This window comes from Oncorhynchus masou, chromosome 11, assembly GCF_036934945.1.
Source record: "Oncorhynchus masou masou isolate Uvic2021 chromosome 11, UVic_Omas_1.1, whole genome shotgun sequence".
NCBI classification, from domain to species: Eukaryota; Metazoa; Chordata; class Actinopteri; order Salmoniformes; family Salmonidae; genus Oncorhynchus; species Oncorhynchus masou.
The window spans coordinates 29875464-29897281 of NC_088222.1; the positions used below are offsets into that span (position 1 = coordinate 29875464).

The 21818-nt window shown below is 40.6% G+C and overlaps 2 protein-coding genes across 3 annotated transcripts; both read right to left on the reverse strand.

Moving 5' to 3' along the window:
• Positions 1-10124: 10124 nt before the first annotated feature.
• Positions 10125-17340, reverse strand: LOC135548478 (protein FAM76B-like). 2 transcript variants are annotated; one of them, XM_064978113.1, is made up of 10 exons: positions 16893-17340; positions 15834-15898; positions 15686-15740; positions 15405-15560; positions 15129-15307; positions 14840-14890; positions 14599-14676; positions 14210-14345; positions 11606-11707; positions 10125-11257 (listed from the first exon to the last, which is right to left on the reverse strand). In XM_064978113.1, exons 1-10 carry the CDS (start codon positions 16977-16979, stop codon positions 11168-11170), a joined length of 999 nt encoding a protein of 332 aa, XP_064834185.1. In that variant the 5' UTR covers positions 16980-17340; the 3' UTR covers positions 10125-11167. The 2 variants fall into 2 exon arrangements, with proteins under 2 accessions (XP_064834185.1, XP_064834184.1); XM_064978112.1 differs by having other exon boundaries at positions 14575-14676.
• Positions 17341-19583: 2243 nt separating this feature from the next.
• Positions 19584-20587, reverse strand: LOC135548479 (H/ACA ribonucleoprotein complex subunit 2-like protein). The gene has a single exon (XM_064978114.1). It carries the CDS (start codon positions 20496-20498, stop codon positions 20028-20030), a length of 471 nt encoding a protein of 156 aa, XP_064834186.1. The 5' UTR covers positions 20499-20587; the 3' UTR covers positions 19584-20027.
• Between the last annotated feature and the right edge of the window lie 1231 nt (positions 20588-21818).

The window sequence follows — 21818 nt, forward strand, 5'->3', positions numbered from 1 at the left end:
GCTCACCACACAAAGCCAGGCAGTTCGGTGAGCAAACTTCTGACTTTGCTCTGCCGGAGGTGGGCACGCCCACCAGCCAATAGCGACGCACAACAGCTAGAGGGGTGTGTTTGCGAAACAACATACGCCTGCTGTCTTCAGTTAGCTATTAAAGCAATAACTTTCCACAACCCGCATCCTTTTATTAGACCCAAGACAACTAAAAAGCAACTTGAATCCGAACCAAATAAAGGAAAAAACAACCTTCAGCAAAATAATACAATTTGATTACTTTTCTTTGTGTTACGATGTATAGATAAATTACAATGCGTTTGTCATGAGTAATTTCAATTGGATATAACAGCATGGATAGAACCAGGATACAATACTCTGGTCTACAAGGTTTGTTTTAGTAATAGGCAATAAAGTTTTACGTAGGGGTGTGTGCGTGTGTGTGTGTGCGCGCGTGTGTGTGTGTGTGTAAACAAACAAGATGAAAAACGAAGGCTCAGCAATTTGCAGAGCAACGCAACACAGGCCTTCAGCCATGTAGATCTTCAAGAATAAAACCATTATTTTCATTTTTATACTAAAAACTATAAATAAATACAGACATAAAGGAAGGATCCTCCTTTTGTTTTTCGTGTATGGGGCCATGGTAGTACTGGCAAGTCTGACGTGAGTCACCATACTTTCTGCTGGTATGCTGTAAATTATCTTTAATTTGAAATGCATTATTAGTTGAGGAAGCAGAAAATATTGCATACAAGTACAACATTGAGTCAGCAAACAAAGAGGGCAGCAGTGGTAACAAAACCACTCAGCAGAAATCTTGACTAATCCAGCCCCACAGACATGTAAAGATATGTCTCATCATCTTTCACCCCCTTTCTCTTCTTCCTTTCAAGTCTCACCCAGGGCTGGGGAGTAGTGAACTATGCTAAACAAAAATATAAACGCAAAATGCAACAATTTGGAAGATTTTACTGAGTTACAGTTCACATAAAGAAATCGGTCAATTGAAATAAATGAATTAGGCCCTAATCTATGGATTTTACATGACTGTGTAGGGGTGCAGCCATGAGTGGTAGTGATGGGTCGTTCGCGAATGAGTCGGCTCTAAGATCCAGCTCTTGTGGTGAACGTTGGGAGCCGGCTCGCATATCAGAAGAGCCAAATATATTTATAAAAATATAAAAACATTAAGATATGAATAATCAAAAGATTTAAACGAATAGACTTAACAAATTCAAAGAATAAACAAAGAAATCAAATATATAGGCCTAAATGCTCAACACATTCTTTCAGACTGTCTGCTCAGACTAACAGCCTTACCGGTTGTTCCTGTCAATCAGACACACAGTGTCAACCAATGAACCAAAGATGCGTGGGGGAGGGCCGAGCCAACTCGCTCACAGTCACACATTTAGCAGCGAGGAGAGAGAGGAAGGACAGCTGTGAAAACAACAGCTGGAAAATGAGTCGGAAGCACAGTAGCATGTGGATGCATTTTAATAATGTACACAATGTTAGAGCACAGTGTAGAATTTGCCAAAACAAAATCGCATATAAAGCCGGTTCTACGCACAACCTACACCGGCATATGCGAACTGTGCACCCAACTGTGAAGCGAGCAGTAGTGGATCTTCGAGAAACTAGCGGGCCTGCTAGTGATACCCACCTATAGGCAAATCGTGCCATTTTGTTTTTACCAAGTTACTCAAGGCCTCTAGTTTCTGTGTGCCAAATTAGAAAAAAGTTACCAATCTGAACTTGAGTTATTTGACCATGTCAAGAGAAAAAAAATCTAAGAATAAAAATAGGTTTGACAGCCTCGCTGTGAACCCCTAAATATGGGTGTTGGGAAAGCTACTCTGAAAATATAGTTTACCAAGCTACCTACACACTGGAAGAAGTTAAGCTACACTAAAGCTACCTTTAAGAAAAACAGTTTACTTAACTAAAGCTACTTTGAATACCTCGTGAAATTCTCATATCTAAATCTGAAATGTCATCGAATAAAAAATGCAATAACATAATGTGTAATTTATGCTATTAAACACAAAAGCAATGTTTCATGGGAGAATTAGGCTGGTCTGAAGCCTGAAAATAAAGGACATTCTTGCCTACTTCACCCATATTTTATTTGAGCAAAAAAGTAATTATCTACTGAAAACACGATGTAGATTTAAACCAAGCTACTGCAGACTAGTTTAATTACTAGTAGTAAACTACTCCCCAACACTGGTAATCTTATGAGTGCCACTGATGCAATCCGTTTGTCCCTTACATTCTCTTTTGGAATTATCTCTTTTGGAACAATCTACATTGTTTTTTACTTAACTGATTGAAAAGGTGACAGGTCAAAAGGTAGTTAGGGACAATCTCCTCCACCTCATTGCCAGGGAGTCTCAGCAGGCGATACCAGGTGACCCTGGCTTAGGTGCTCTACTGCTCATTATCCCTCTGCATTAGGCTTTGAGTTTGGCTTTCCCACTTATATTTGTAAAGTAAAATTCTTTAAATCTCCCTATAAAAAAACTATTACTAATCATTAGCCATGAAACTGAAATGTGCTCCATCAAGTATGTATCAAAGGTCAAAGTATTGATCAAAGGTCAGTCAACAACTGGCTCACCCCAAAATTCTCTCTGCTTAGTTTTTCATACCGACTATTGTTGTCGTTGTCGTCCTTTTTCTAAGAAGAGTGACATTTAGATGATTATTTACTGTTTGTAATGCTATGTGAATGGGTTGTAATGTGAATGGGTTGTAATGTGAATGGGTTGTAATGTGAATGGGTTGTAATGTGAATGGGTTGTAATGTGAATGGGTTGTACATACACAGTACAGGCCTTTCATTGGAACAGTTTTACACTTGAGTGTATCTGTATCTGCACTTATCTTCCAAAATTGTATTTTTATATTTTTTATTTCACCTTTATTTAACCAGGTAGGCCAGTTGAGAATAAGTTCTCATTTACAACTGCAACCTGGCCAAGATAAAGCAAAGCAGTGCGACAAAAACAACAACACAGAGTTACACATGGGATAAACAAGCGTGCAGTCAATAACACAAAAGAAAAATCTGTATACAGTGTGTGAAAATTAAGTAAGGAGGTAAGGCAATAAATAGGCCAATAGTGGTGAAGTAATTACAATTGAGCAATTAACACTGGAGTGATATATGTGCAGATGAGGATGTGCAAGTAGAAATAAGAGCAGAAAAACAAAAACAAATATGGGGATGAGGTAGGTAGTTGGTTGGATGGGCTATTTACAGATGGGCTGTGTACAGCTGCAAACATCCAGAGTATTTATATACTGTATGTTGGGGGAATTGAAGACCTTCATTGTACTGTAGGTGATCACTATGCTGTACTAATACTATAACAATAACTGGAGAGAAAAATACTCAAGCCCTCATGTCATGTTGGCATTATCTGATTGGCTGTGTCATTGATTCCTGGCTCCTCCCATACAAAGATAAAGAGTTATACATATGACATCTTATAGTCTCAATATTTCAAACGAGTCACAATTGTTTATTCAGGTGTAATTCAATGTGTATTATTGAATTTGACACTAGTCTGGATTTCAGCTTGTGTTTTCATACACACTGTAAATCTGCCGTGCGAGGGCTTGCTTCAAACAAGCAAAAAGTGTTACCCAGTAAGAAATCCGACATTTACAATGTTGTAAACTGAGAGACTTTCCAGCCGAAAGCTACAGTGAAAATGGTGTCTGCACAAAACATCCCATAATGACAAAGCAAAAACAGGTTTTTAGAAATGTTTGCAAATGTATATAAAAAATAAAATAATGAAATATCACATGTATATAAGTATTCAGACTTAGTTCTTTTTTGAAGCCCCTTTGGCAGCGATTCCAGCCTCGAGTCTTCTTGGGTATTACGCTACAAGCTTGGCACACCTGTATTTGGGGAGTTTCTCCCATTTTTATCTGCATATCCTCTCAAGCTCTGTCAGGTTGGGTGGGGAGTATCGCTGCACAGCTATTTTCAGGTCTCTCCAGAGATGTTCAATCGTGTTCATACCCGGGCTCTGGCTGAGCCACTCAAGGACATTCAGAGACTTTTCCCGAAGGTATTCCTACGTTATCTTGGCTGCGTCCTTGGGTCATTAACATGTTGGAAGGTGAACCTTCGCCTGAGGTCCTGAGCACTCTGGAACAGGTTTTCATCAAGGATATATCTGTACTTTGCTCCATTCATCTTTGCCTCGATCCTGACTAGTCTCCCAGTCCTTGCTGCTGAAAAACATCCCCACAGCATGATGCTGCCACCACCATGCTTCACCGTACAGATGGTGCCAGGTTTCCTCCAGATGCGACTGTTTTGGCTTTGTCATTATGGGATTATTGTGTGCAAATATTGTGTATGTAATCCATTTTAGAATAAGGCTGTAACGTAACAAAATGTGGAAAAAGTCAAGGGGTCTGAATACTTTCTGAAAGAACTGTAACCCCTCTATTTGGTCAGTGCTGCTGTGTGTCGCATACATTATAATCTCTCTGTGGCACTGAAGCTACCCACTGGACAAAATCTGGTTGAATCAACGTTTTTTCCCAAGACATTTCAACCAAAATAATCTGTGATGACGTTGACTCAACATGCAAAACTGATTGGATCTGTAAAAAGTCATTAACATAAGGGCATTGTGGGTTTTTTCCCCTAAATTTGAACATAAATCCAATTACACTGAATTATTTTGTTGATTTCTCGTTGAATTAACGTTAGATGACAACTCAACCAACTGTAAATCAAAGCTATACCGTGAAGTGACTTCTGTAACCAGTGGGTAGTTTGTGTCCTTCGTTAAACCTTTTTCTTTGGACACTGTGTTAACAACCCTCCAGGCAAGCTTCAATGCCATACAACTCTCCTTCCGTGGCCTCCAATTGCTCTTAAATACAAGTAAAACTAAATGTATGCTCTTCAACCGATCGCTACCCGCTCCTACCCGCCTGTCCAACATCACTACTCTGGACGGCTCTGATTTAGAATACGTGGACAACTACAAATACTTAGGTGTCTGGTTAGACTGTAAACTCTCCTTCCAGACCCATATCAAATATCTCCAATCCAAAGTTAAATCTAGAATTGGCTTCCTATTTCGCAACAAAGCATCCTTCACTCATGCTGCCAAACATACCCTTGTAAAACTGACCATCCTACCAATCCTCGACTTTGGCGATGTCATTTACAAAATAGCCTCCAATACACTACTCAACAAATTGGATGCAGTCTATCACAGTGCAATCCGTTTTGTCACCAAAGCCCCATATACTACCCACCATTGCGACCTGTACACTCTCGTTGGCTGGCCCTCGCTTCATACTCGTCGCCAAACCCACTGTCTCCATGTCATCTACAAGACCCTGCTAGGTAAAGTCCCCCTTATCTCAGCTCGCTGGTCACCATAGCATCTCCCACCTGTAGCACACACTCCAGCAGGTATATCTCTCTAGTCACCCCCAAAACCAATTCTTTCTTTGGCCGCCTCTCCTTCCAGTTCTCTGCTGCCAATGACTGGAACGAACTACAAAAAGCACTGAAACTGGAAACACTTATCTCCCTCACTAGCTTTAAGCACCAACTGTCAGAGCAGCTCACAGATTACTGCACCTGTACATAGCCCACCTATATTTTTGCCCAAACAACTACCTCTTTCCCTACTGTATTTAATTTATTTATTTTGCTCCTTTGCACCCCATTATTTTTATTTCTACTTTGCACATTCTTCCATTGCAAATCTACCATTCCAGTGTTTTACTTGCTATATTGTATTTACTTTGCCACCATGGCCTTTTTTTGCCTTTACCTCCCTTATCTCACCTCATTTGCTCACATCATATATAGACTTGTTTATACTGTATTATTGACTGTATGTTTGTTTTGCTCCATGTGTAACTCTGTGTCGTTGTATGTGTCGAACTGCTTTGCTTTATCTTGGCCAGGTCGCAATTGTAAATGAGAACTTGTTCTCAACTTGCCTACCTGGTTAAATAAAGGTGAAATAAATAAAATAAATAAAAACCTGTCCCTACTACAGGACACATATGCTTCTCATTTTTGTTCCAATAGGTGGGTATTGAATGTGCACCTTTCTCCCAGTTCCTTTGTAGCTGGTTTACTTTCAAACTCTGTCATCAGGTATTGCACTGCCTGACCCTCAATGGCTGGTTTACACAACACTCAGTCCCACTTCAGCAACAAAATAATACATCTTATCATAACACAGGGTCCTCCAACACAATGAAGCCTGTCTGAGCTCACTGGGAAACCCAGACACAGATCACTGGTTGTGGCTAGAGCAAGAGACTGATTTCCAGACCCTGTTAGCTCGGTGTTTGCGAGGTTATGCGGAAATGGCTTGGCTATATTGGAATTTGTGTTTATGCATATTACAGTCTGCCCCACAGATATGTCTGCACCGTACAGTGAGCATACCTAACCGCTGATAATTTTTCAAAGCAATAAAATATTTGGTTTCCATTGCTGGACAGTGACACAGAGGAAGTTCAGATTGGTAGCTGGCAGGAGCGAGTGGCTTCTGATTGGATATCAGATTCTCAGTACTTCCTATAATGTGTGAGGATGACTATATTATGCATTACAACACATCGCAGTATAACAATAAAATTCATAAACAACTCCTACTTCATATCTCAGCAATCAAGGTTCAATGCCTGGCCACAATTCAGTTCAAACAATGAATAACAAAGGTTTATTGTGTGCCTTTGTTCATAAAGTTTTAAGTCTCATTATTGTTGAGACTTATGTAATGTGGTTCTTGTGAATATATAAAAATATGTTGGTCTGATTCAGGTTTTCTTGGCAGAAGTATTCACTTCCTGTTTTGTGAACAGATCCGGAGTGCCTTTCTGTCTGTCAGAGTTCTGTGAATACGTACTGCTGTTCTCTCTTCTCTGCATGAGTTTGAGCAGATTAAACTTTGACATTCACCTGCTGTTTCTCTAGTTAAGGCTGTGTTAACTGTATGGCTATTGTCAAGCTGTCAGTAATAATTGTATTATCCTTACGTTATTGGAAGGCTGAAGGACAACATAGTGTATTATCCTTACGTTATTGGAAGGCTGAAGGACAACATAGTGTATTATCCTTACATTATTGGAAGACTGAAGGACAACGTCGTGTATTATCAACAGTAAATTCCATAAGAACCATTGTAATATTACAAAATGATCCCGGCGGATTTCGTAAATGGTAAAGGGCATAATAAAACAGAATCTAAAACCATAAATGTGGGGCCACATATATTGGGTCTAAGTTACATCTACTTTACATAAAATGTAACTCTTAAAGTAACTGTGAAAATATCCTTTTTAAAAGTTAATATTCTGTTAACCCATACCCAAAAAATGCAGTTGACTAGTCTTATACTCGTATTTGTGGTCAAAGCATAAATTGGAGAAAAAACACTTCAAAATCTCCACCTCAAACTTGAATCTCAAACAGAAGTTAAAAAAATGCTTGCTATTTCCTAAAAGAGAATGCCATCCTGCTTCATTAGCTAAACTGGCCGATCAGTGGTCTACATTAATATTTTTAATGACTAGTAAACGCCCACACCATTCTGTTGTTGGGGTAGGTCATTGACATCACCAATAAATTCTGACAGGGAGAGCAGGAAAGGGGGAGGAGAAAAGAAGCATCCATATAGATAATACTGCCTCAGTCAAGAGGACCCGAGTGTAGACCCCAATGCATTGATCCACATTCATAATTGCATTGACCCACATTCTGGACTGTTGACCCTTACTTCAGCCCAGCTGACCCTTCTGAAGCATATGTCCTTCTACAGGGCTGAACTACCTGATCCATAGACTGCAATGTGTTTGCGGATACCATTTTGAATGACTAGCAGATAACTTATGTAAATAGAATTGCGAAAACTTGTTTCTAAACAAAGTGACATGGGATGACAGGCCTTCAATGTTGGGCACCTTCTCTCTGCACTCACGTAACCTTTTTGATGGAAATCACAAGTCTAAGGGAGATTCTTACTTGAGAAAAAGACTGTCCTCTCCTTGACTCCTTCATCCTCTCTCCTCTGTGACCAGGAAACCTATAAGTGGTTGAGGAGAATATCAGTTAGTTTGTAGGCAAACGGAGGAGTGTCCTCGCCTCCTTGACAGCCTCCTTCCGCTGAGGAAGCACAAGAGTATCCTACCTGAGTCCTTCGCGGAAGAGTTTAGAGATCCGCCACACCCCATTTGAATCAGCTGTTGTTTACACGGAGGAGAAAGCATGCATATATTTCAGAAACAATATGCTTTTTTATCCTTTTATCTATAAAATGTTTATCACAACTAACTAAATGTATTTTTACTACTTTACACAATTAATTGAGGACTCCACCATTGTAAACGTCATTTGCATGATGTGAGTAAAGAAGGAGTCTCATTTCATACATGTCCATTTGTTTCTACTTTCCTCTCCTCCCCTCGACTACCATTTACCTTTTTCAAGGTGAGGAGAGGACGGAAGAGTTGATCAAACCAATTGAGAATCTCCCAAAATTCTACTGTGCTGATTCCCTGGCATTTTCTCATTTGGGCAAAAGTCTGTCCTCCGTCCTCTCTCCTCCGTCACCTGTAAATTGTAAATGGTTGAGGAGTATGCTAAACAGAAGATTGTCCTCCCCTCCTTGATAGACTCCTTTTGGTGAGGAAGCACAAGTGTATCCTACCGTGGAAGAGTTTTGATACCTGCCATACACCCTTTGATTCAGCTGTTGTATTTTCGAAGCAGAAAAGCATGTGCACATTTAAAAAAACGATATGCCTACCTACCTTAATTAGTTTTATCACTTTATACATTTATTTTGGGAACCACCCCTGTAAATGTCATTTGCCTGATGACTCGCAAATGAAGGATCTTCTCACAAGCACATTTTCGTCTACCTTCATTCGCCTCGATTATCTTTGACTTTTTTCAAGAGGCAAGAGAGGACGGAGGAGACAGGACGCAGGAGTTGTGCAAATCCAATTGAGAAAAGGTCCTTGTTGTAGGGTTAAGACAAAACAAATCCAAAGGTGAAAGAGGACTTTAGTGCCTTAAAATTTTTAGCATGGGCAGCGCCATTGAGGATATTTGCCATTTTGAAGTAGTCAACTGGGTGGGTCTTCCTATGGGTTAAGGGAGCATCATATAATTCCATCCAAGTTATCAGCCAATGAATTATGCTCATGATCAAACATTTTATAACTACAGGTAGCAGTAAATCAACAACCTTGGCGTTATATCTGTTCAAACACTCCAGGTGGCAATGTGCACCCTTTCAGTTTGTTTGCCAGAACTATCAGAAGGAAATTGACTACTTCAAAATGGAGATGGCCTCACTGGCACCGCCCTTCACCTCAGATGCCACAATTGGACAGATATAAAGAATTCTCTATCCGTCTTCTTCAGAAAATCCTCAGGTAACATTAGATTAGTTCCAGACCATCCAAACTGTGATCATGGATAAATTGTAGAGGTGGGTGAAAAATATCCATAGTTACATACCAGGATATTATTTTTGCTCTTTTTTAAATAGAGACAATTTGTTTTCAGCTCTTTTTCCCCATGACTGATCCAAACTCATTCTCATGTCTCTCTGCATCAGACAAATGGTGAGCATAGTTTGGAACATCAAATAGTAATAAAATTAGTATCCATTCGCAATTCATTAGACTATCATAATGGGACTTTAGTATCGTGATAACATATTGTGAGGTCCCTGGCAATTTCCAGCCCTAGTAAATAGTGACACTGACTGATCAATAATTAATATCGAGTAGTTATTTGTGATGCAAGCTAATTTGTAGATCAATCAGTCTGGATTCACCTTTAAAGTCGACTGTCCAATGCACCCATTGAATGTAGAGCAATGTCTGAATCAGCATGTCAGATTTTATAGAGTAAAGCAAACAAGTGCCACCTAGTGGTCAAACCTTGAATATCATTTGACACCTACACCTGCTCTGGTGGAACAGGAAAACTTACAGGCACAATATGGTGGTGTTTGGGTGAGTCTGGCAGTATTATGAAGGAATGATACAGGGCACAATAGTAGAGAGCCACTCCTTGCTGAGAATGCAACAAATAAAAACCAAAACATGTTTAACCAGATTTAATATTTTTTTTAAACATTGGGTTTGGAAAAAAAGTACAAAAGTGATCTGTACGCCACAGTATGAAACCAGTTTGGTCCAGAGCTGTAAAGTGAAAGTTGTGTTCCTTTAAAAACCATATTCTACATATAATTACCCAGCCTACACATACTCACTAAAACCGATACAAGTTACACATTTTAAATACATAGGCTGACCCCTGTAATACCTTTACATGTGATAAAAAACAGACAAAAGTCTAAAAGTACATGAGACCACAATGCCAACCTGTATATGGCACTAAGTCATGCAGTATTACAATCGTTCCACTACAGAGAAACAGCAAAGCACTACAGCTGTCACAGTGAGAAAGAGGGCAGCCGGGAGGGGAGGTGTCTCTAAATAACAAGGTTTAAAAATCTCTCAAAGAGTTCATGGTTTTTAGACATTAACGCCGAGAGAAGTCTCCGTTGCTGGCCAGCAACACTGTGGTTGGACACTATTTTAACATTTGCATACATAGTAAGCTGAGAATGGTCTCTCCAATGAGGAGAGAACCTTTTCCATAATTATGTCCAATTAGAAAAATATAACTAATATGTTAAGAGAAAGTTGCTGTTGAAGACAAAAATCCCCAAACCCTGGGAAATGCTCAGAGTATGTGGTGAGAAAACACTAAGAAAGACAATTGAATAAATAATTCCATGACATCTATAAAAATCAACTTGGTTCTGTGATGCTGGCAATCTTTTCCACCTTGCGCAAACCATGCTGCTGGACCCAGGCAGTGTTAACGAGGCTCTCTCCTCCCTCCATCCACAGTCACAGCCAGATAAAAAAAAATAACATGAGGACGCATTCTTATTGTCATGTCAACATGAAAGACAATTTCCATGTACAGCATGTTCACCAGGTTTTCCAATGAAGAAAACTGAAATGAATCAAAATTGAGAAAACAGAAAGGAGAGGGGAAAGGTTGAATGGCATCAGCCTTTCACAGTGTTAAAACAACAAAGCCCCTCCGAGCTGTGGTTGGGTGGGCTTGTCGTTACGGTAACAGCAGTGAACTCCCTGTTCTGTCAAACTTCTTGCCCTTTGAGAGTGCGGCCACTTGTTTTAGCAGCTCCCGATTTTTGGCCTGTAGTAAAAGAAAAGTAGTGAGTATGTAACCATCTATGTTTAATGAAAGCATTTACCACACAAGCTAGTAGTGTTTGATTACATCCGACTGTGCCTCTTTCTTAGGAAATTTGTTTGAATCCCATGTACTTGAGGGGCTAAAGGTCAACATATTGGGTTGGAACTTGTCTCAATGGCTGCGTTTACACAGACAGCCAATTCTGATCTTCTTCCACTAATAGATCAACCCATTTGCCAATAATTGGGCAAAAGATCTGAATTGGGCCAACCGTGTAAATGTAGCCAATGGCTCACAAGTTGTCAGGTTTTTTTCTTGTAAAGGCATGCATGGAAATGTCTAGTCTACCTGTTGCTGTTCCATGGACTCTTTGTGTGCCTTCTCCATGTTGTTCATCTTCACCCTCATGTTGGATTCCTGGTACTGGAAGTCTGCCTTGAGCTCTGTGAGCTAAAGTACAAAAAAAAAAAAAAGGAGGCAGACAATTTAATGAATACAACATGACCAAAAGTCAAATTTCACATAAAACAGTTTAGAAGTGTGTATGAGTACCAGTCAAAAGTTTGGACACCTACTCATTCTAATTATTATTCAGTTATTATTTTCTACATTGTAGAATTATAGTGAAGACATCAACTATGAAATAACACATGGAATCATGTCAGTGTTAAATCAAAAATATATTTTACATTTGAGATTCCTCAAAGTAGCCACCCTCTGCCTTGATGACAGCTTTGCACACTCCTGGCATTCTCTCAACCTGCTTCACCTGGAATGCTTTTCCAACAGTCTTGAAGGAGTTCCCAAATATGCTGAGCACTTGTTGGCTGCTTTTCCATCGCTCTGCAGCCCAACTCATCCCAATTGGGTTGAGGTCAGGTGATTGTGGAGGCCAGGTTATTTGATGCAGAATTCCATCACTCTCCTTCTTGGTAAAGTAGCCCTTACACAGCCTGGAGGTGTGTTGGGTCATTGTCCTGTTGAAAAACAAATTATAGTCCCACTAAGCCCAAACCAGACGGGATGGCTTACTGCTGCAGAATGCTGTGGCAGCCATGGTGGTTAAGTGTGCCTTGAATCCTAAATAAATCACAGACAGTGTCACCAGCAGGGCACCCCCACACCTCCATGCTTTACAGTGGGAACCACACATGCAGAGATCATCCGTTCACCTTCTCTGCATCTCACAAAGACACGGCAGTTGGAATCAAAAATCTGAAATTTGGACTCATCAAACCAAAGGACAGATTTCCACCACTCCAATGTCCATTGTTCGTGTTTCTTGGCCCAAACAAGTCTCTTCTTATTATTGGTGTCCTTTAGTAGTGGTTTCTTTGCAGTAATTCAGCCATGAAGGCCTGATTCACACAGTCTCCTCTGAACAGCTGATGTTGAGATGTGTCTGTTACTTGAACTCTAAAGCACTTATTAGGGCTGCAATTTCTGAGGCTGGTAACTCTAATGAACTTATCCTCTGCAGCAGAGGTAACTCCGGATCTTCCTTTCCTGTGGCGGTCCTCATGAGAGCCAGTTTCATCATAGCACTTGGTGGTTTTTGCAAATGCACTTGAATAAACTTTCAAAGTTCTTAATTTTCCAGATTAAGACATGAAGGTCAGTCAAAGTAATGGACTGCCATCTCTTTGCTTATTTGAGCTGTTCATGCCATAATTTGGACTTGGTCATTTACCAAATAGGACCATCTTCTGTATACCAACCCTACCTTGTCACAACACAACTATTGTCTCAAATGCATTTAAGGAAAGAAATTCCACAAATAAACTTTTAATAAGGCAAATCTGTTAATTGAAATGAATTACCTCATGAAGCTGGTTGAGATAATGCAAAGCTGTCATCAAGGCAGAGGGTAGCTACTTTGAAGAATACTTTGAAGAATCTCAAATATATTTTGATTTGTTTAACTTCTTGGTGACTGCGGGGCAGTATTGAGAAGCTTGGATGAATAAGGTGCCGAGGGTAAACTGCCTGCTACTCAGCCATAAAAGCTGGAAGAATATGCAAATAATTAGTATATTTGGACAGAAAACACTGAAGTTTCTAAAACTGTTTGAATGTCTGAGTATAACAGAACTCATATGGCAGGCGAAAACCTGAGAAAAATTCAACCAGGAAGTGGGAAATCGGAGGTTTGTAGATTTTCAACTCTGTCATTCCAATATACAGTGTCTGTGGGGTCATTTTGAACTTCCTAAGGCTTCCACTAGAAGTCTAGTCTTTAGAACCTTGTTTGAGGCTTCTACTGTGAAGTGGGGCCGAATGAGAGGGGATTGCTTTTCTACAGACAAAGGAATTCTCCGGTTAGAACATTACTGAAGATTTATGATAAAAACATTGTAAAGATTGATTCTATACTTCGTTTGACATGTAAAATGTGATTTTTGGATATATAAAAATGCACTTTAATATGCACTTTATCAAACAAAACATACATGTATTCTGTAACATGAAGTCCTCTGAGTGTCATCTGATGATGATCAAAGGTTAGTGATGAATTTTTATCTATATTTCTGCTTTTTGTGACTCCTCTCTTTGGCTGGAAAAATGGCTGTGTTTCTGTGACTTGGTGGTGACCTAACAATCGTTTGTGGTGCTTTTGCTGTAAAGCCTTTTTTAAATCAGACTCTGTGGCTGGATTAACGAGAATTGGATCTTTAAAATGGTGTAAAATACTTGTATGCTTGAGGAATTTTAAATTATGAGATTTTTGTTGTTTTGAATTTGGCGCCCTGCACTTTCCCTGGCTGTTGGCGGGGTGAGACGCTACCGTCCAGAATATCCCAGAGGTTAACACTTTGGTTACTACCCGATTCCATGAGTGTCATTTCATAGTTGATGTCTTCACTATTATTCAACAATGTAGAAAACAGTAAAAATTAAGAAAAACCCTGGAACGAGTAGGTTTAGGTATATCTCTATTAGCTAGGCATGTACCTTTCGGTCCTTCTCCAGCATTGTCTGATCCCGCTGCTGAAGCATTCTCTTTAATGACATCACTTCCTCTTTCAGCTGGCTGATCAGAATGAAGTTGTCCGTTCCTCCAGAATCCATAGATTGGGTGATTGAACTACTGCAGGGAGAGAGCAGGGAAAAAAACAAGTTAGGGTGGCAGAAAAAGGAAAATACCTGTTTGGAGATCTTTTTCACACTGGCCAACTTTACCTGCTCCAACAACACCTTGATGGCAACCATCACAGATGTGTGTTAGAACCAAGAAGGCCAAAAATAAGTGTCAGGAACATACTGGATGTTCAGCCCTGTTTACTTCAAAAAGTTAGAACGAGTGTGTAACTCCTTACATCTGATTGAAACTCCTCTCGTACCTGTCCCCGTTGGATGGCTTCATCTCCAGTTTTGGTTTCTTCTTTGGGGTATCCTTCTGGATCGAAGACGATTTATGGCTGAAGGGAGAACCAACACACAACTTAAGCCACAGAGGCTCCATCAAAAACGGAACTCGTCCCAGATTGCCCCATAGTTAAAATACATTGCATAACTAAGCAAATGGGCTTGTCATAAGTCAAAACACTAGGGAATGTGATTCAGAAAGTGGTGGTAAGTCACCTCTGCTTCCACATTCCCTGCTCCTGCTCTGGACTTAAGCTCCCACTGAGTCTACAACACAGAGACAAGAAAATACACACACACAAACAAAAACCAAGTTATGTAATCATCTTTCAAGATGTTTCTTCTGATATTTGACAAATACATCATTACTCAGACCCCTACATCCTTCCAAACAGTGCCTGTTCAGCACAATACATATATAGTATTGTGACAGAGCAGAGACCTGCATTACAGAGGATGTAAAGGACTAACATGTAGAGGAGAGGGCTGTGGTGCCAGGGCCTACTTGTGTGAGCTGCTGTGTCTTTGCTGCTGGTGGTGATGGTGCTGTCTGGAGTGGTGGTCCTTCTCGTTGAGCGAGGAGTTGGAGTGGGAGGAGCTGAAGCCTTTCCTCTGCTCCTTGGTCTTTTGCAGTACACGTCGGTAGGACAGAGTACACAGCCAGCACAGCAGTTTCCCATCCACCTGACACAACACACACAGGACAGTGGAGGATAGTGAATACGCAAGTGTTGAACAACATGCATGTCAGGGTACCAATGCAGCAGGAATCTGTGCCTACCTTTCTCCTGCCCTCCTCCTTGCGGTCAAATGCGCACTGTTGTTTGCACTGCTCGCAGGTCTGTGGAGGGCCATACTTCTTCTCCGAGTTGGTGCAACGCTGACACTTTGTCCCGATGAAAGCAGCAATGATGTTACAGTATTGGCAGGGTTTGGGCTATGTGGGAAACAACAGAAGACAGTTTCAACCTGATTTGGCAGACAATTTGGCCAGCATATCCGGAACTGAGTCAATCAGTACATAATGTACAATTATAAACAGATAATTCAAGTCAAACATACTGTCCCAAACTGCTTTACATTCTGGGCACACTTCTTGCAAATGGTGTTTGTTTTGCTGGAATAAAGAACGGTAAAGAGAAATCACAACAACGTCCTTTCACTATATTAAGAATGGAATAAGAATACCAGGTGCTGGAGCAGAACTCACCTCTCCTGCTGAAACTCTGATCTGCAGTATGTACACTTGACGATGGGATGAGCGATGCGACACTCCTGATGACACAAGAAACAAAGCATTAGTGATTCATCTCTTCAAAGTTTATAAAGCTCTTTCAAGGACAAAATATAAATATAATCGTGTATAAAAATAATAATAATGTTGGCAATAACACTAATAAATAACTTAGTTATTAAACCCCCCCAATCATGAGTTGTTTGTCCTACCTGTCAAAACACCTTTGTCTGCCTTTATTTAGTGTTAAACATTTGTTCATAATTATTTACCATGAATGGGAAGTGTTTACAACAAACCTTTTATTTAGTCAATCTGGGCAGAAAGCTTGAAAACCTGTGTGTGTGGTGGTGAGTTTATGGCAATGGGAAATATGTATTTACAATGCAGCAGCATGAATAGCAAAATGTTTTAATAAATGTAATAATTTGCCACTGGAATTATAACTCGATTTTTGCCCATTCCATTTTGAATTTCTGTGGAACATAGCCTACCCTACAGGCCGAAGAGGAATGCTACATTGAGCCCACTGGAATTCAGTTTTGTAAATGCCGGTAGTTAGACTACATTGATGATAAAACAGACTTGTTAGTAAGTGGCATGAAGTATAAACTAATGACAACTGAACAGGTCATGGACGATGCAATGTGAAAATAGATAACGTTAGTTAATAACACAAGTTCATCTGACATTATTTTGTCTGTTACACCTAGCGGACACTTCGGTGAGAAAACAACTCGCGGATACATTGTATAGTCCCATTGTATATTATCGAGCTTACGATGATGCCATTTGCATCCCAGACATGTTGCAATGATATAGCGAGTGATAATTATGTAACCGCTATAAGGGCTGAATGTGGCCAGAGACCTTGGAATTCTACATCCAGGTAGCAGTCTAAACACGCGTGAAACACGTATGCGTCTGTAATAGTACAGTAACGTTAGTTAACTTAACCATTCATATTGCCAGATTTTGGGCTAACTAAATAGCAGGCGCCCACAACTAGCTAGCACCCACACCTCCATTCCAAACCTTGCACAGCTGCTGTCCCTGCGACAGTTCTTCGAACGGATACCGCTGGTTACACTTCGTACACGCGTAGAGGGCCGTTGTTGCCATTCTCACCAAGATTAACAAAAAGTCACAGATAAAAACAAATAGAGTGAAATATGTAGTCACCTAGACAGCGTGCCGTGTTAACTATTTCCTCGGTAGCTATTTAGCTAAGCATGTAGCTAGCCAGCTAGCTAATAATAGTTAGCTAGGCTAATGCTAAATAAAACAGCTAAATGTTCTCAAATATCTATCATCTCTTTCTGTTGGCTAGCTAACATAAGTTAGTTATCAGCTGTTTTGACTACCGATGTTAACGGATTCGCAAAATATAAAAACGAGTAAAATATTTAACGCTGATCTTAGCTAACAATTCTCCTAGCTTTTTTCCCTTTCTCTTTTTTTTTTGTATCCGCGGCGGCGTCATTCATACCGGATGCGGCCGACTAGAAAAGAAAGAAAGATAAGCCAATCATGACATATTATTAGTGCGCGGGACTTTGCATTTTGAAACACAGAAGCCAATCAGAGAATAAAACAAGACTGAATGATTAAGTTCCACCAGAGTGGAGGAGGCGAAGCGAGAGGATTTTTTTGTATATGAGACTTTCGAATTACGTGAGGCCTGATCGAATAATAGTTTCGTAATGTTTAGACTATTACAAATGTACTGACATAAGTGGATGCACGTGGCATTCCAGCCACTTTGAGAAAAACTACATAGTTTTGCCAGTCGTTCACACGCGTATCTGAACACTCATTGGCTAGAATGGTCCCTTCATGAAAACATGTATTTCAATTGTTAGTTCGGTCATCTTGTCAATATAATATATAATCTCTGATTCCAATAGCCTCTGTCGAGTGGCCATGTCGAGATGGGGATACAACTTTTCTAGATGGGATACAACGTCAAAAGTCGTTTCTTGCATTTTAGCGAAACCTTTTCTTAATGTAGGTCGCAGTTGTAAATGATAATTTGTTCTCAACTGGCCTACCTGGTTAAATAAAGGTGGGGGAACCTAACCTGCTACGTTAAATCTCGTGCTGCGTAAATTTTCCTAAACCTGCTATGAAAAGTTTTGACAAAAGCTATATCCCTTCTAGACAAACCCTACAGAGCCCCCAACAACCGAATGTTCCGGTTTTCAGGGGAACTGGAAAGAGACCTCGTGAGCGTGTTCAGCTTTTGGGCAAATTCATGGAAACTAAAAATTAGCTTTTTGGTCTTAATTTAAGGTTAGAATTATGCATAAACTTAGCAGTATGGTTAGGTTTAAAATCCGATTTTAAGAAGATAAATCTTTGAAATAGGCAAGGTTTATGGTTGTGGTAACTAGTGACGACCCATAAACAAGGCAACACTCCATCTTAACTCCACCTCCACATTTAATGGATTGGTTGAACAGTACAGGAGAGAACCTCCTTGTTAAGACCAGTATGTAGGGGATCTAGTTTCAGGCGGTTATTTTACGACTCCTACATTAGGTTAGAGTTACCTCAATTTGTATCACTTTTTGATAAGAGGAATTTGGAAACTAAGTAACTGGTATATACATGTGCTGTGTTACTATTAGATATTTTAATTATACAAGGTAGACACATTTAATGTATTGTTCATTTTGACTCTACTAAGCCTTTTCCTAGCTTGTTTGTGTGAACCAGTTATAGCCTTCAGTCCTAGTTTTGATTCCTGCCTGTTTGCCTACCTGTGTAAGACCCTCGCCTGCCTGTGACGACGATTCCTGCCTTTAGTGAAGGCGAAATTAACACCTGCGGTGCTCTGCGAATGAATCTACACCTTTTCTCCCTGAGTATTCATTACAGAATACCTAACCTAAAAAGGTAATGGTTTCAGCGGAGCTACAGCGGCACCTAACCCAGCAAGAGGAGCGTATGGAGGAAATCTGCCATCTTCTCTGCCAGCCTATCCCTACTCCTCCGATGCCAGGTGTCGTAACCCATAGCCCTCCTCCATTCATATCCATGCCTGGAAAATATGACGGTTCACCTGGGAAATGTCAGGGATTTCTGATGCAATGCAGCAAATACATTGAGCACAACCCCACTAACTTCGCCACCGACAAGAGCAAGGTGGATTTTGTTGTGTCTCTACTCACAGGCAAAGCCCTGGATTGGGCAACTGTCATATGGACTGCCAACAGCACAGAACTCATATCTGAGACCCATTTCCACACCCTCTTCAAAGAGGTATTCAATCACTCTCCTTCCGGTCGTCCTATAGGACTTCAACAAGGACGCAATTCAGCTGCCCTCGAGTTCCGCACCATGGCTGCAGGGAGTGGATGGAGTGAGGCTACTTTACTTACCGTCTACCGAAGAGGGCTCAACAGGGAACTTCAGGCGGAGCTGGCCTGTAGAGGTGACCTTCAGGATTTAAATCAATACATCCTTATGTCCATCTCCATCGACCACCTCATCGCCGAAGAACTCTGCCACCCAGGAACCCAAAACATTTACATTTAAGTCATTTGGCAGACGCTCTTATCCAGAGCGACTTACAAATTGGTGAATTCACCTTTAACTGCGCAGGAGTCATGTAGTCCCCTATGGTCCCTCAATTAGAACCGGCTGTTCACGCCAACAAAACACACGTTAAGCACATGCTGTTACCTAACCCGAGTCCCGACCATTCAAACACAACAAGGCTCATCAACTCAAAATCAGCGTGCAGATTTATTATTAATACCAAAATGTATGTTATATAGCAGTGCAACCGATAGCAGGTGTGACGTTGAAATAACACAAGTTATGAAAGCACATAACACAATGTAAAAACTGAATGTACTTGGTAGACATATTCAGATCTGGCTGTAGACAACGCATGGATACCACCAAAACGAGGAAAATAAAGTCCTGTTTCAAGTCAGCACCTACTTAAAATACCAAAGGATGCTGCCGACCTTCATAGGCCCCGTTTACATTTAATAACCAAAACAAACAAAGATGACATTGGATAACTGCTGGGGTATGGATGTATACTGAGACACCACCCTGCAGCTTGGCTCTAGTTAGTCAGTTCATCCCCCCCCATTGATTCTGCCTACAGCCAGACATTCTCAGATACAATTTGAGTCTGATAGCCAGAGAACAGGTTCAGAGGGGTTTGGGCAGGGCAGAGACCTCCTCAAAACACTCATCATAGGCCTCCTTATAGTCCTCGTGAGATTTGATCATGATGACGCAGGTGGGACGCTTTGAGCCTGCAGACGAACCAAGGTCCACTTTTGAGGGAATATAGGCATATGGCAGACTCCTGTCCTCACACATGACGGGTAGATGGCAGTAAACATCGATTGGAAGAGTATCTCCAGCCAACACCACAATCCCAGTTTCTCCTTTGTTAATGAACTTCTGAACTTCTTTCACTCCACGGCGAATTTGTTTGAGCTTAGATGCTTTTTTGACACATTTGTAGAGCTTCTTGCTTAGCTTCCTAGTGGCCAGTGGATTAGCAATTGGGTTGATGTTTGCAATCAACTCTTGATACGACTTCTCTGTCCCTACAGTCTCCGTCGCTCCAGCCTCCTCCTCCTTGGTACCTTTTTCCTTCTTTACCTTGGTCATGTTTCTGAGAGATAACGCAGAAGTTACTTACCGTTTTACTTAGTTTGCAGCGTGCTACGTTGCAAGTGGGGGAAAAAGCTACACACGTGTTGCCAAAACCTTGTCTTTCCATGATTCCGTCATCCCGTCCGAGTCTTCCAGAGCCATGCAGTTGGGCCATGCTCCTCTCCTGTGTATTGAACGTCAAAGGCAGATCAAAGAAGGGCTCTGACTATACTGTGGAGGGAAAGACCATCTACTCAGCCATTGCCCTGTTCGCCCCACACAGAGAGATGAGAAGGGTCCCTCCGCTACCACGCGTGTCCTTATTTATAAACATCTCCCAGAAGCAATTCTCCGTCCCAGTATTGATAACCGTGAAGGGGATTACAAAGTACGTAGAGGGCTTGATAGACTTGGGAGCAGCAGGTAATTTTATTGATCACCAGCTAGTACAAGAGCTTGACATTGATCTAACACCTGTAACCTCTCCCTTAACTTCTTATGGGCAGGTGGGACGGTAGCAAAGCGCAAATTTCAAATGACAGAAATTTAAATATTTAACATTCATGTAAATACAAGTATTATACATCAAAATAAAGCTTAACTTCTTGTTAATCCAGCCACTGTGTCGGATTTCAAAAAGGCTTTACAGTGAAAGCACACCATGCAATTATCTGATGACAGCGCCCCGCATACAAAAACATGAAAAATAAATTTCAACCAGGCAGGTAAGACACGAAAGTCAGAAATAGCGATATAATAAATGCCTTACCTTTGAAGATCTTCTTCTGTTGGCACTCCAAAAAGTCCCAGTTACATCACAAATGGTCCTTTTGTAAAAAATAAAGTCCTTCTTTATATCCATAACAATTCAGTTTAGCTGGCACGCTTTATTCAATATCCACCGGTTTCCATCCTTCAAAATACATACCAAATGAATCCCAAACGTGAGCAATAAACTTATCCAAACAAGTCAAACAATGTTTATAATCAAACCTCAGGTACCCTAATATGTAAATAAAGGATCAAATTTAAGACGGAGAATAGTATGTTCATTACCGGAGATGAATAAAAGAAAGCGCTTTCACCCATGCACATGGAAACACTGCAGCCAAAATGGGAGCCACTTAGAAAAACTACAACTTCTAACTCATTTTTCCAAAAACCATCCTGAAACTCTTTCAAAATACTGTTGACATCTAGTGGAAGCCCTAGGAACTGCAATCTGGGAGGACTTCGCCTCATAATAAACATGAAAGCCATTGGAAACTGTGGAAGGCTGAATTTATTTTTGGGGGGATCGTTTGTCCTCGGGGTTTCGCCTGCCTGTTATACTCA

Bases quoted from the DNA above. Each gene is read 5' to 3' on its own strand.
- LOC135548478 (XM_064978112.1), bottom strand. From the start codon at position 16,979: ATGGCAACAACGGCCCTCTACGCGTGTACGAAGTGTAACCAGCGGTAT. The intron at 14,677-14,839 runs GTGACTTACCAC...TTCTCCCTTCAG, and splicing joins CAGGGAATGTGGAAGCAGAG to CCATAAATCGTCTTCGATCC. The intron at 11,708-14,209 runs GTACATGCCTAG...TTTGTACTTTAG, and splicing joins TGCTGGAGAAGGACCGAAAG to CTCACAGAGCTCAAGGCAGA.
- LOC135548479 (XM_064978114.1), bottom strand. From the start codon at position 20,498: ATGACCAAGGTAAAGAAGGAAAAAGGTACCAAGGAGGAGGAGGCTGGA.